Source organism: Magnolia sinica, chromosome 2 (assembly GCF_029962835.1).
Source record: "Magnolia sinica isolate HGM2019 chromosome 2, MsV1, whole genome shotgun sequence".
Taxonomy (NCBI): Eukaryota; Viridiplantae; Streptophyta; class Magnoliopsida; order Magnoliales; family Magnoliaceae; genus Magnolia; species Magnolia sinica.
In genome coordinates, this window is record NC_080574.1 from 710984 (window position 1) to 723203 (window position 12220).

The 12220-nt window shown below is 42.7% G+C and overlaps 2 protein-coding genes across 2 annotated transcripts; both read left to right on the forward strand.

Annotated features, from left to right (window-relative positions):
* The first annotated feature begins 621 nt into the window (after window positions 1–621).
* LOC131231066 (photosynthetic NDH subunit of subcomplex B 4, chloroplastic) lies at window positions 622–3726 on the forward strand. The gene is made up of 6 exons (XM_058227161.1): window positions 622–871; window positions 958–1002; window positions 1460–1619; window positions 1725–1780; window positions 2182–2253; window positions 3408–3726. The coding sequence occupies exons 1-6, from the start codon at window positions 770–772 to the stop codon at window positions 3537–3539; spliced, it is 567 nt and encodes a 188-aa protein (XP_058083144.1). The 5' UTR covers window positions 622–769; the 3' UTR covers window positions 3540–3726.
* A 559-nt stretch (window positions 3727–4285) lies between these two features.
* Window positions 4286–11695, forward strand: LOC131237982 (uncharacterized). The gene is made up of 2 exons (XM_058236114.1): window positions 4286–4327; window positions 11267–11695. The coding sequence occupies exons 1-2, from the start codon at window positions 4286–4288 to the stop codon at window positions 11483–11485; spliced, it is 261 nt and encodes an 86-aa protein (XP_058092097.1). The 3' UTR covers window positions 11486–11695.
* Window positions 11696–12220: the final 525 nt, after the last annotated feature.

Here is a 12220-nt window from a genome sequence, read left to right on the forward strand (position 1 = left end):
TAACTCTTCCTTATGGGGTCGCCTGCAAGAGTTTTGGACCCAGCTAATTTTTCAATTTCAAGGTGAACGTGAGGCAGCGCACCTGACGGACCAGGTGGATCTGATGCAAGATTTCACAAGGCGGTGTTCACTAGGCCGTAGTCAGGCCATCACAGTTCATAAATTTTGTTCATTGCACACATTTAAAGTTTGGAGACATGATTTGGACAGTTTAATTGAAATTACTTGTAAGCCGCATATGCATTTTACAAGTAATTTCCTATTATCTATACCCAGAAAAAAAAAATACTCTTCTGTGCGAGTGGACCCGTGGTCCAGTTATCCAAGCCACTCAATCGGCCTTACTCTGGGTGCCTCATTGAAGAAAATTTTCCCAGCTTGGAAAATCCGATCCCTTCAATTCAATACAATCGATGTCCACATTCAACTGAGGAAAAAAGCCAAACATTCGACAGCTGAGATCTACCAATTTGAGAGAATTTTTGGGAACATGGGCCATCCAAGGTTCACCGGTCGTATCAATTATCATCTTGGGCCCCACCTGTACAAACTAAAAACCAGAGCAAACTGTAAATTCCGTTGGGTGGAGCATTGTACAGTACCTCTTTTCTCACATCCAAAAGCATTTTATGTGGGTGGAAAGGGGTGGACACCAACGGTCTCCTTATCCTCTCTGAATCTGAACTTCTCTTTCTAAGCAACACAAAGGAAAAGTAAAAGAGAAAAAGAGCTTCCCTCCAATAACACAATCCAACCTTAGTTCAAAGCAATGGCAGAGGTAATCATGGGTTTCACAATGCCCAAACCACATATTCACAACCCTCCTACTTTCCAAACAATCAAGATGGAGATGAACCAGTTTCCCAAATCGGTAATCATGCATCACTTTTCCCAGTTAGGTAGTCAAATTCTCTTCAGTTACCTCTTGCCAAAATGGATTTATTTCTGTGTTTGCAGCTGAGGAAGTGCTCATTCTCTAGGTGGAACACTTGCTGGCTTCAGGTCTACATCTTCTTAATGCATGACTACTTTGAATCTCCTTCTGTTATAGATATTCTGATCATTTCTGGATGTCCCACTTGTCAATGGACGAATCTAACCATCTCTACACCTTCAACTCATTATATCTTTTTCCCAACTAAAATCTTTCTTCTTCTCAAAACTAACATTTTGGTAGTTAATACTGTGATCTGGTGGGCCGCATCATGCAATGGGCCATCGCAAATATCTCCCCTATCATATGATCCTAGCCATCTGAAAAATCGTACAACTGGTGGTACACATATAGTGCAGGAAAAAATCAGTTGGTTAAGACCATTTGATGTGGGAGATTTTCGTGGTATTTCTGATCTACCATTAGTCACTATAAGAGCATTGGGATCACAAGACATCAGAGACCACACATCTCATGACTGTACATCGACAATCTTGAGATTTGATGAAAGATGAGGACTTGCAGGGAGAAGGCAAAAGGAGCAAAAGAGGATCTTTGTTGAAGGCAAATGCATTACCAGACTGGCCTCTTATAGCAGTTCTAGTACAGCATATTGAAGGTCAAAGAGATTACATTGTCCATAAGACTGTTTGGCATCTCAATGATGAAACTTTAAAGAATGTTTGTAAGTGTACAAAAGCCTCTTTCTTGTTCCATTTCCTCTTCTCTTTCATATGGATTTGATACAAGGTTGGAGCATTGAGTTTATGATAATGATTTTCCATTGTAGATACCATGTACATCATGTTCACTTGTTGGGGATGCTGTTTCTTTGGAGCCATGAAAGTAAGCTTTTTCTCATTTATTTTCTGCTGGCTAGACTCCAGTCCCAAAGGAGTACTGTCAGAAACCAATCCAAACTAACATGACATAGACCATCCAAATCGCGGGCCCCATTGTGATTGACCAAACCTAAGAAGTGGCATGGACCAGGGGATTCTGTCCAATTGGTGGCTATCGAAATTGATAGTTAAAGATGAAATGATCAACTGTCCATGTTTCAGATTCTATAGTAGAGCTCACATGGTTAAGATTGCTTGATCATGCTCACATGGCACATGTGGACATGTTGCTAATGCTGACTTACAATGTAGCATAATAACACACCATAGTGTATTTTTTTTCTATGTGCATGTTTGGTTGTTGCTTTATTATGTAGTGATAATGCTTTAAAGACCTTGTTGTAGGATCCATATTATGATGGGGAACAATATAGGAAAGATGGGGGAGATGGAACAGGGCACTGGGTCTATGAGAAGGTATGCTTTTCTTTTCTTTTCTTTTCCAAATTAATTCTCATTTTTCTCAACTCCTCCATATTTCCCTTTGTAATCTTTGCACTGATAAAAGCCACTCATTGGACACGCCGGATTCCAGGAAGGATGCCCTTTTATCCTGTTCTAGTATCTCAACTGAAACATTCATAAATGTATTTTACATAGAAATAGCATTCTTGCTTGTCTCGACAAACTCACAAAAATTACTCATTGGACACGTCTCATGCCAAAAAGGACACCATATTCCCCCTTTCTAGTATTTTACATTAGAAATCATATTCTTGATTATCTCAACAACCTCTTGAAAGTTATTCATTGGACACATCTGATGCCGAAAAGGACTCCATATTGCCATGTTCTACTATCTCAACTGAAATACTCATAAATTGCAGTTTACATAAAAAAATAGTATTATTGCTTATCTTCAGAACTTATCAAGCAACTCATTGAACGTGTGTGACGCTGAAAAGAGCACCATGTTCCTCCTGGTATCTCAATTGCAATACCCATAAATGGTATTTCACGTAGAAACATAATTTTGTTTATTTCAACTGACTCATATCAGTTTGATCTGTGATACATGGAACTTCATTGGAGCCATGTAGCATATAGTTTGCGATGTTGTACCAGATACCTGGATACATGCACAATGGCACCCTGGGAAATTGGTTTTCGATGCAGTGGCTTCACAAAGCCAAAGTAATATATGGTTCATTGAAAGTAGTACTTGAAGCAAACAGAACATTATTTCAGGGGGTTCACCTGTCTACTCATACTTTATTTTCCACACGTCCTCTAAATGCTTGGTAAGTTCAAAAATAAAGTCATTCTGTCAAAGATACTATACTAAATGTCAATTTCAGCCGTGCTTCCAAACACTAACTAACCCAAATTTCATGCGTGCTAAAGCAAGCTTTGATCATACCACCAATCATACATACAACTGAAGAGCTTATAAGCTGATTTATTCTAATATGCAGCAACTTAATAAAAATTGTAGTTACATGGCAGCTTCGCCTTATTCAGTGGCAATTAGAAGAACATAAAAAGCTGTGAAAGCATCAAAGAAAAGAAAAATAGATAACTTTGTTTATTTGAGAAATATAACAAATAAAATTGCAATATTATGGGTGCAGCAAGAAGATATAGAAGAGAAGGCAAGAGCAGAGTTGTGGCGGGAGGAGCTGATAGAGGAGATTGAGCAGAAGGTAGGAGGGTTGAGAGAATTGGAAGAGGCTGGTAAGAAGAAAGAGGAGGAGCTTGTTTAAGTGAATATGGCTTTTATGGCACCACCATGTCTTCCATGCCTAGGCTCCTTCATCATCTCAAAAATATTATATTTGTGAGAGGGAGAACCATATCTTTTGTATATATTCTCCTATTTATGCACTCTTCTACCATTTTATCCTGCTACATTGCTTACAAATAAAAAATAAAAAGAATCATTCATGTAAATGTGGGGACCAGTTTAAGTGGACAGTCCAACCAGTTTATATTATTGGTTAGGGTCACTCGACCAGCTGCTCAAATTTCTGGACCATACTCCATCCATTGCAATGTCCATCATTGATTCCAAAGCCATGGACCTCAAAAATGGTAAAAGTCGAAGGGAGACCTTATAGAATGTCCTTACCTTAGAAAGCAAAGAGGCTTTCAAGGACCATCTATGTATCTAGATCACGTGCCAAGCCCAGTAAATGGGAGTAAGGGAACCAGTTCATCTATACATGTATGACCAAATGCTTCAGTTTTCCATACCATCTATCTAATGGGTCCCACCCATAGTAGATTGGAGAATGCCGGCCACAAAACTCACCCACATTGGAAGATGCTAATTTCGGATCAGAGTCAGAGGCATACGAAGATAGGCTGGATCGGACGGCTTACTATCTTAATATATGGGAGACTTAAGGCATTCACCAATCCATGGTGGAGCAATCAAATCAAGGGTGTCTAGATCTCAACCAAACCATGTGTTCTACATGTATAAACTAAGGGGACCTCAGAAAAGGAAATGATAGGAGAGGTGTTCTTGAATGGAAAAAAGATGCTTCTAGTAAGTTGAGATTAGGGTGTTTGATCCAGATTGACTCTCAAAGGTTTGAAAAGGTCGGAAGTTGAGATTAACTTCTCAAGTGGCCTTTTATTTTATTTATTTATTTTCTTTTTCTTTTCTTTTTTAACAGTTGATCCTGAATCCATTAACAAATTTTCATTGATTCTTTAGATTACCTATCCGCGCCAGGACATGTCCATTAAAACAAGGTGCAAAATCGGGTGATCCACACCGTTGATCTGACAATCCCCATAGTGGATGGACCGTTAACAAAAATATACTTCGTTAAGGATCTTCCAGTGCAGGAGATGACGCAGGGATGAACGTGATGGGGATAACTACTCCGAATCCACGGAGCTTCTCTGGACTCCTCATAGAGACTTCTCGAATCCACGAGGAAAGAAAGCAGAAAATAGAAATAAATTCTAATAAATTCGAAATTGATTAATTGATGAATAAAAACGAGTTCACAACCCTTTAAATAGGGGTACCAAGCAATGGGAAAGAAATCAGAATCAAACTACAACTCAAACTCTTAGAATCCGCGACTTACTATAAATAGTAAACTTACTATTTATAGACGGTCGTGATGTCTACTAGTGCGCAAGGTTTTCGGCCAAAAATAGTAAGTGTCCTATTTGGCTTCACCAAACCGTTCTCCTAATTATTCTAAGCTCTTTTCACGTTGGGCGCAACTCCTAAAGCCCGACGGATGAAGAGTTATAATCAAACTAAAACTTACTATTTATAGTAAAAGCGAAATTAAAGCGGGGAAACGACCATCGATCCAGGGTTTTTTCGCAATTCCGGGCTGCGCAACCCGGCGTAGCGGGGTTGGTTGGCTTCAGTAGCTCGTTCTACCCCAAAATCATATATTTTACGTCAGATAACTCATTCCGGATTGCAAGATACGCCCGATTTAAGGTTCGATGGTCTGGATCACTTCTGTCGTCGACCGGGCCTTTTTGATCCATCTTGGCCATGTAATTGTCCGCGACCCACTCTACATCAGTCTCCTCCACTTCAAAAGAACTCGTCCTCGAGTTCTCGTCATGCTCTGGTTCATGATACTCGGTTAGGTCCGTGACATTGAAAGTCCGTGAGATGGCCATGTCATCTGGGAGATCAACAACATAAGCGTTGTCATTGATCTTTCGGATGATTGGTACCGGTCCAATCTTCTTATTTTTCAACTTGTTGTACGTCCCGGTCGGAAATCTCTCTTTGCGCAAATGGACCATAACGCGGTCACCTACCTCGAACACTTTTTGTCGCCGATGCTTGTCCGCTTGTTCCTTGTACTTCTCGTTCGAGGCATGTAGCTTGGTCTGCACTTCTGCATGGATGCCCATGATATTATCTGTCATATGTTCTGCCGCAATGCTTGTGCCCGGGTGCTTGGGCAGAGGGACCAAGTCAAGTGTGTGGCGAGGCACTCGTCCGTAGATAATCTGGAATGGTGATCTCCCTGTCGAGCGGTTCACCATATTGTTGAATGCAAACTCTGCTTGAGACAAGGTCAAATCTCACTGCTTCGGTTTTTCTCCTGAAATACAGCGAAGGAGGTTTCCCAACGTGCGATTCACAACTTCGGTCTGCCCATCAGTCTGTGGGTGGTAAGCACTACTAAATTGAAGTCGTGTATCGAATCGATTCCATAAAGTCCGCCAAAAGTGGCTAATGAACTTCGTGTCACGATCGGAAGTAATGGTCTTGGGGACCCCGTGTAGCCGAACGACCTCCCTGAAAAATAAATTCGCCACGTGTGTTGCATCGAGGGTCTTCTTGCATGGGATAAAGTGCGTCATCTTTGAGAAACGATCTACCACCACGAACACCGAATCCATGCCGCGTTGTGTTCATGGGAGACCAAGCACGAAATCCATTGATAAATCCTCATAAGGACCGTTAGGCACAGTAACTAGGTGTAGAGGCCCGTATTCGAGATTGCCCCTTGGAGGTCCGACAAACATGACAACGTTGTACGGCTTTTCCCACATCGCGTACTAAGTGCGGACAATACCGCTCTTCCACAAGAGCTCGCGTCTTATCTCACCCTGTGTCCACCAAGGCCACCTCCATGTAGCTCCCGAATAATCTGCTCCCTCGAGAGAACTTTGGGGGATGCACAATCGATTCCCTTTGAAGAGAAAATCGTCCTCGTATATGAAGGTCACCGGGGTGACCTTTTGACACTTCATCCAAGAATCTTTGAAGTCCTCATCCTCAGCATACAGCCAGTCGAAGCCGACTACCTCGTTGCTCATTGTTACTAGTAGTGATGCACGACGGCTAAGTGCATCAGCCACCTTGTTCTGCTGCCCTGACTTGTGCTTCAGAACGAACGTGAATTCCTGTAAAAACGCAACCCATCTAGCATGCACACGATTCACGTTAGTCTGACTATTAATAAACTTTAATGCTTGATGGTCAGTGTACAAAACAAACTCTCTTTGAATCAGATAATGTCGCCAATGTCGCAGCGCCTGAACAACTGCGTACAACTCAAGCTCATAAGTCGACCACTTCTTTCGGGCTTCGCTGAGCTTCTCGCTGTAGAAGGCTACCGGCCTGCCTTCCTGTGATAATACTCCTCCAATTCCGACATATGAAGCGTCACACTCAACCTCAAACAATTTGTCGAAATTAGGAAGCACCAAGACCAGTGTTGTAGACAAACGATGCTTGATCTCATGAAAGCTCTTATCAGCTTTATCGGTCCACTGGAACGGTCCTTTTTTCATGCAATCTGTTATAGGCGCGACTATGGTGCTAAAATCTCGCACAAATCGACGATAGAAAGTCGCCAACCCGTGAAAACTCCTCACCTCATGAATGTTTGTCGGGATCGGCCATTCCCTAATAGCTCGCACCTTTTCATCGTCCACACGAATGCCTGTGGACGTTACAACAAATCCTAGAAACAATAGGTTGTCAGTTAAAAAACTACACTTTTTCAAGTTGAGGTATAACTTGTTAAGTTGTAGGACCTGTAGTACCTGCCTGAGATGTTTCTTGTGCTCCGCCTCATCCTGGCTATATATCAATATGTCATCAAAATATACTACCACAAATCGGCCAGTGAACGGTTTTAGAACTTGATTCATCAAACGCATAAAAGTACTTGGTGCGTTCGATAGGCCGAAGGGCATGACCACTCATACAACCCTTCCTTGGTCTTGAATACCGTTTTTCACTCATCACCGGGTCGAATACGAATCTGATGGTACCCGCTCCTTAGATCTAGTTTAGAGAACACCTTGGCCCCTTCTAACATATCGAGCATGTTGTCCAACCGTGGTATTGGGAACCGATATTTGATGGTAATTTTGTTGATTGCTCTGCTGTCGACACACATGCGTCAGCTTCCATCTTTTTTGGCATTAATAATACTGGTATGGCACGTGGGCTCATGCTCTCTCTCAAGAGACCCTTACGGATCAATTCCTCCACTTGACCCTGAAGTATCTCACACTCCTTTGGACTCATCTGATAATGAGGGTGATTGGGCAAACTAGCCCCCATGGACGAGGTCTATGTGATGTTGGATGTCCCTCATGGGGGCAATCCATCGAGTAAATCTTCGGGCCAGACTTCTTTGAATTCGTTTAGCAACAGTGCCTTAAACTTGGAGGGATGTTTGAGGGTTCCTCTTCCTCGCCTTTCACCACTACGGCATATACCCGATTTCCTTGGATTCTTCCATAAAATCCCGAATGGTCAAGAGGGAACTCCCTCCACTTTAGAGGCTTCGTGGTGGTTCTCTGGTGCCATAGGGGCAAGGATTATTTTTCGACTATCCTTGACAAATACGTAAACATTATCTCGTCCCCGATGGGTCGCATCACGGTCCGACTGCCAGGGTCGACCGAGTAACATATGACAAGCTTCCATATCGACCACGTCACAAAGTATTTGATCTTTATAATTTTTGCCAATTGAAAACGAGATAGTGCATTGTTCAGTTACCTTGGTCTCATTTACCTTTTTTATCCAGCCAATTGAGTACGGGGAAGGATGTTTCATCGTTGGTAGCCGCAACTTGTCCACCATCACTCTTGAAACGATGTTCTCACTACTACCACTGTCTATGATCACATCGCAGACCTTTCCATTGACGGTGCACCGAGTACGAAATATATTGTGTCGTTGTGGATGTAATTCCTTTCGTGGGGCATACAACAATCGCCTCACAACTAGAAATTCGCCACGATCCTCGCCCGTCATTTCATCGTCACCTGCTATTTCTTGATGATTTGTTCATGTTCATCACAGCGATGGTCTTCCTCTACGGCCTCCTCTTCAGGGCCCCCTTCCTGGATAGTTAAGTGTGCTGCGGGACGTTGAGGACAAGTGTTTGATAAGTGGCCTGGTTGGCCACAGCGGTAACAATTGTTCGACCTTGGCCGAGCATAAAGATTTGTAATCCTACTCAGACCTGCTGTTGTGGGTGCTGCACGTTGAGGTCTGGATGAATCGCTCCCCGTATCACGACTTGCGGTTATAGGAAGTTGAGGTACTGGGTCTTTTCCTCGTGGCAGCACTGGATTTTGCGTGGGACCCGTCATGGGGGTCGAGTTGAAGGATATGGACGAGCAGGAGCTCTTGCAAGTTGTGTTTCGGCCCCCTGCCAATTGAATCGCTTCATCCACAGTCCCGACTGGTACATCTGACTTGGTCTTGAATTGTTGGCCGCAACCCACCTATAAATCGCGCCACCTTCGGTGACTGATTCTGACAGATCGTTTCGTGTAGCAACCGTTGGAATTCTTCGATGTAGTCGTGACTGCTCGATTTCCTTGCCTGCAATTTTGATATTGTTGGAATAATATCTACTCATAATCACTGGGAGAAATCGAGATCGAAGAAGACGTCTCATCCGTGGCCATGATGAGATAGGCGCCTTGTTCGCGAGCTCGTGAGAGTTGTAATTGTTCCCACCATGCGGAAGCACCCGATTTTAATTTAAACGCTACCAATTTTACCCTTTTATGATCTCGCACGTCCATATAATCAAAATATCTCTACTTGGCCAGCCAATCGAGAAAATCTTCTATACGTAATAAACCGTTAAAACTAGGAAGTTCACCTTACCTCGATAGTCTCTTTCAACGACGATCTAGATGATCACCTCCATGGATTGGTCGTCGCAAAACCCTCATTAAGGTCCTCGCCGCTAGAACTTGAATCATCTGGTGTAGCCTTGCGGTTTGCCACTGGTAGTGCTCGACGAAAATCGGGATTGTGTCAGCAGTGACCATGGGTGTGGGGCCACCACGGGTGGTGGAGCACCGCCTAGGGCTCGGGGCGGAAGTAGCGCATCCGCAAGACGGTCGAGAGTTGCCTGCAGCCCTTGCATGGTCAACTGACTCTGCCGGTGGAAAGCTTCCATTCTTTCCGAAAGATAACGAATCCCTGGATCACCGTCCACAGGATTTTGATTTATACCTTCATTGTTTGCCATCGGCCCGAGGGGAATCCTCGCTTTGATACCAATAGACACAGGGATGAACGTGATGGGGATAACTACTCCAAATCCACAGAGCTTCTCTGGACTCCTCACAGAGACTTCTCGAATCCACGAGGAAAGAAAGCAGAAAATAGAAATAAATTCTAATAAATTCGAAATTGATTAATTGATGAATAAAAACGAGTTCACAACCCTTTAAATAGGGGTACCAAGCAATGGGAAAGAAATCAGAATCAAACTACAACTCAAATTCTTAGAATCCGCAACTTACTATAAATAGTAAACTTACTATTTATAGACGGTCGTGATGTCTACTAGTGCGCAAGGTTTTCGGCCAAAAATAGTAAGTGTCCTATTTGGCTTCACCAAACCGTTCTCCTAATTATTCTAAGCTCTTTTCACGTTGGGCGCAACTCCTAAAGCCCGACGGATGAAGAGTTATAATCAAACTAAAACTTACTATTTATAGTAAAAGCGAAATTAAAGCGGGGAAACGACCATCGATCCAGGGTTTTTTCGCAATTCCGGGCTGCGCAACCCGGCGTAGCGGGGTTGGTTGGCTTCAGTAGCTCGTTCTACCCCAAAATCATATATTTTACGTCAGATAACTCATTCCGGATTGCAAGATATGCCCGATTTAAGGTTCGATGGTCCGGATCACTTCTGTCGTCGACCGGGCCTTTTCTGATCCATCTTGGCCATGTAACTGTCCGCGACCTGCTCTACATCAGGAGACTTTTGGGGCATGGCGCATCCACGGTGGGCCCATCAGATCGGGAACGGATTGGCTACTCCCCCTGACACCAGCCATTAGCTGGTGGTCGGTGCTCTGTGGGGCCCATCATGATGTATGTGTGTCATCCATGCTGTCCATCTATTTTTATATATCATTTTATGCTATGATAAAAAAAAATGAAGTATATCTCAATCTCAAGTGAACCATATTACAGAAAACAGTGTTGAATGAATTTTGACCATTAAAAACGTTTTGGGGGCCATAAAAGTTTTGGATCAAGCTGATATTTATTTTTTCCCTTCATCTGGGTCTTTATGACCAAATCAACAGATTGGATGTCAAATAAACATTACAGTGGGCCTTAGGAGGATTTGAATTGTGAATATCCATTCATTATTTTTGTGTTGTGGTGTGGTCCACCTAAGATATATATCCCTATCATTTTCTGTATAAAGCCATAAAATGATCTGTAAAAATGGATTAACGGAATGGATGAAACACCTACATCATGGTGGGGCCCACAGAGCACCGACCACCAGCCACGGAGCTGGTGTCAGGGGGAGTAGCCAATCCGTTCCCCATCAGATCCAAGGTTTCGCCACATGAGGAAACTACACGCTTTACACGTGGATGCACCACGATCCAACAACGAAATATGTGATATGCTCGAGGTCACCGCGTCACTGCGCGTCCCGTCCCCATTCCAAGGGGCCACAGCTAAGTTGACTTTTAGCTTTGGGTCGTTTTTTCCCTTATCTCTCTGGAGAGAGAGAGAGAGAGAGAGAGAGATATGAATAGAAACATGCAGGGATTCCTGATAGGAGCTGTGGGGGCAGCAATTACACTGTCTGCTTATGAACAGACTCTCCTCACTCCCACTCAGTGCGTCGCCAGTGGTTTTCTCCTTCTCATCTTTGGCCTCCTTGTCAAAGAGGGTTTTATTTCTCTCTAATCTCTGCTTTCTTTCTTCTTTGATTTTTTCCCCCCCTACTTCAATTCCAAATAGAGTTTCTGGGCTTCTTTCTTTCGTTGACTTTTCTAATTGTGTATCTTGTATTTTGAGGTGTCCTATACCTTGTTGTATGGTGGTTCGAGTAGCTATCCTTGTGTAGATTGATAGTAGACATGCACTTTGATGAAATAAGACGAATGGTTGCTTGAACTCTAGTTAGTTTTGGTGTGATGTATGGATGGACAATTGGTGTCTTGATTTTCATTTTTTCTTTTCTTTTCTTTTGTTGTTTGGGTTGTTGAATAAATTCTGTGTTAGGCCATCTGCATGCATGGCTGGAACTTTCAAGCATTGTTTTCCACCATAAATAGGCTATAGAAAAGTATGAGTTGCCACAAAAAAAAAAAAAAAAATCCTTGCTATTCATAATATTTGTGATATTTTATTTGGAGGGTCAATGAAGAATTGAACACAACAAACAAAATAGCTGGGGCAAGGCTATGATGATGATGATGATGATGATGATTGTGATGATTTGGGGGGTTGTTGAAGAATTTCTTTTTATCGCTTTTGTTTTGTAATTCACATGCTCTTGTATTTAATGAATGAAAGGGAGAAAATGGAAGTAGTAGTAGTAACAATTCAATTCAATTGTAGATTGTTAGAGGCCGTTGTTAATGAAACTTTATGAAAGTGGAGGATAACAAGGGAATAAAAGCACCTGTTGTTTTTTTC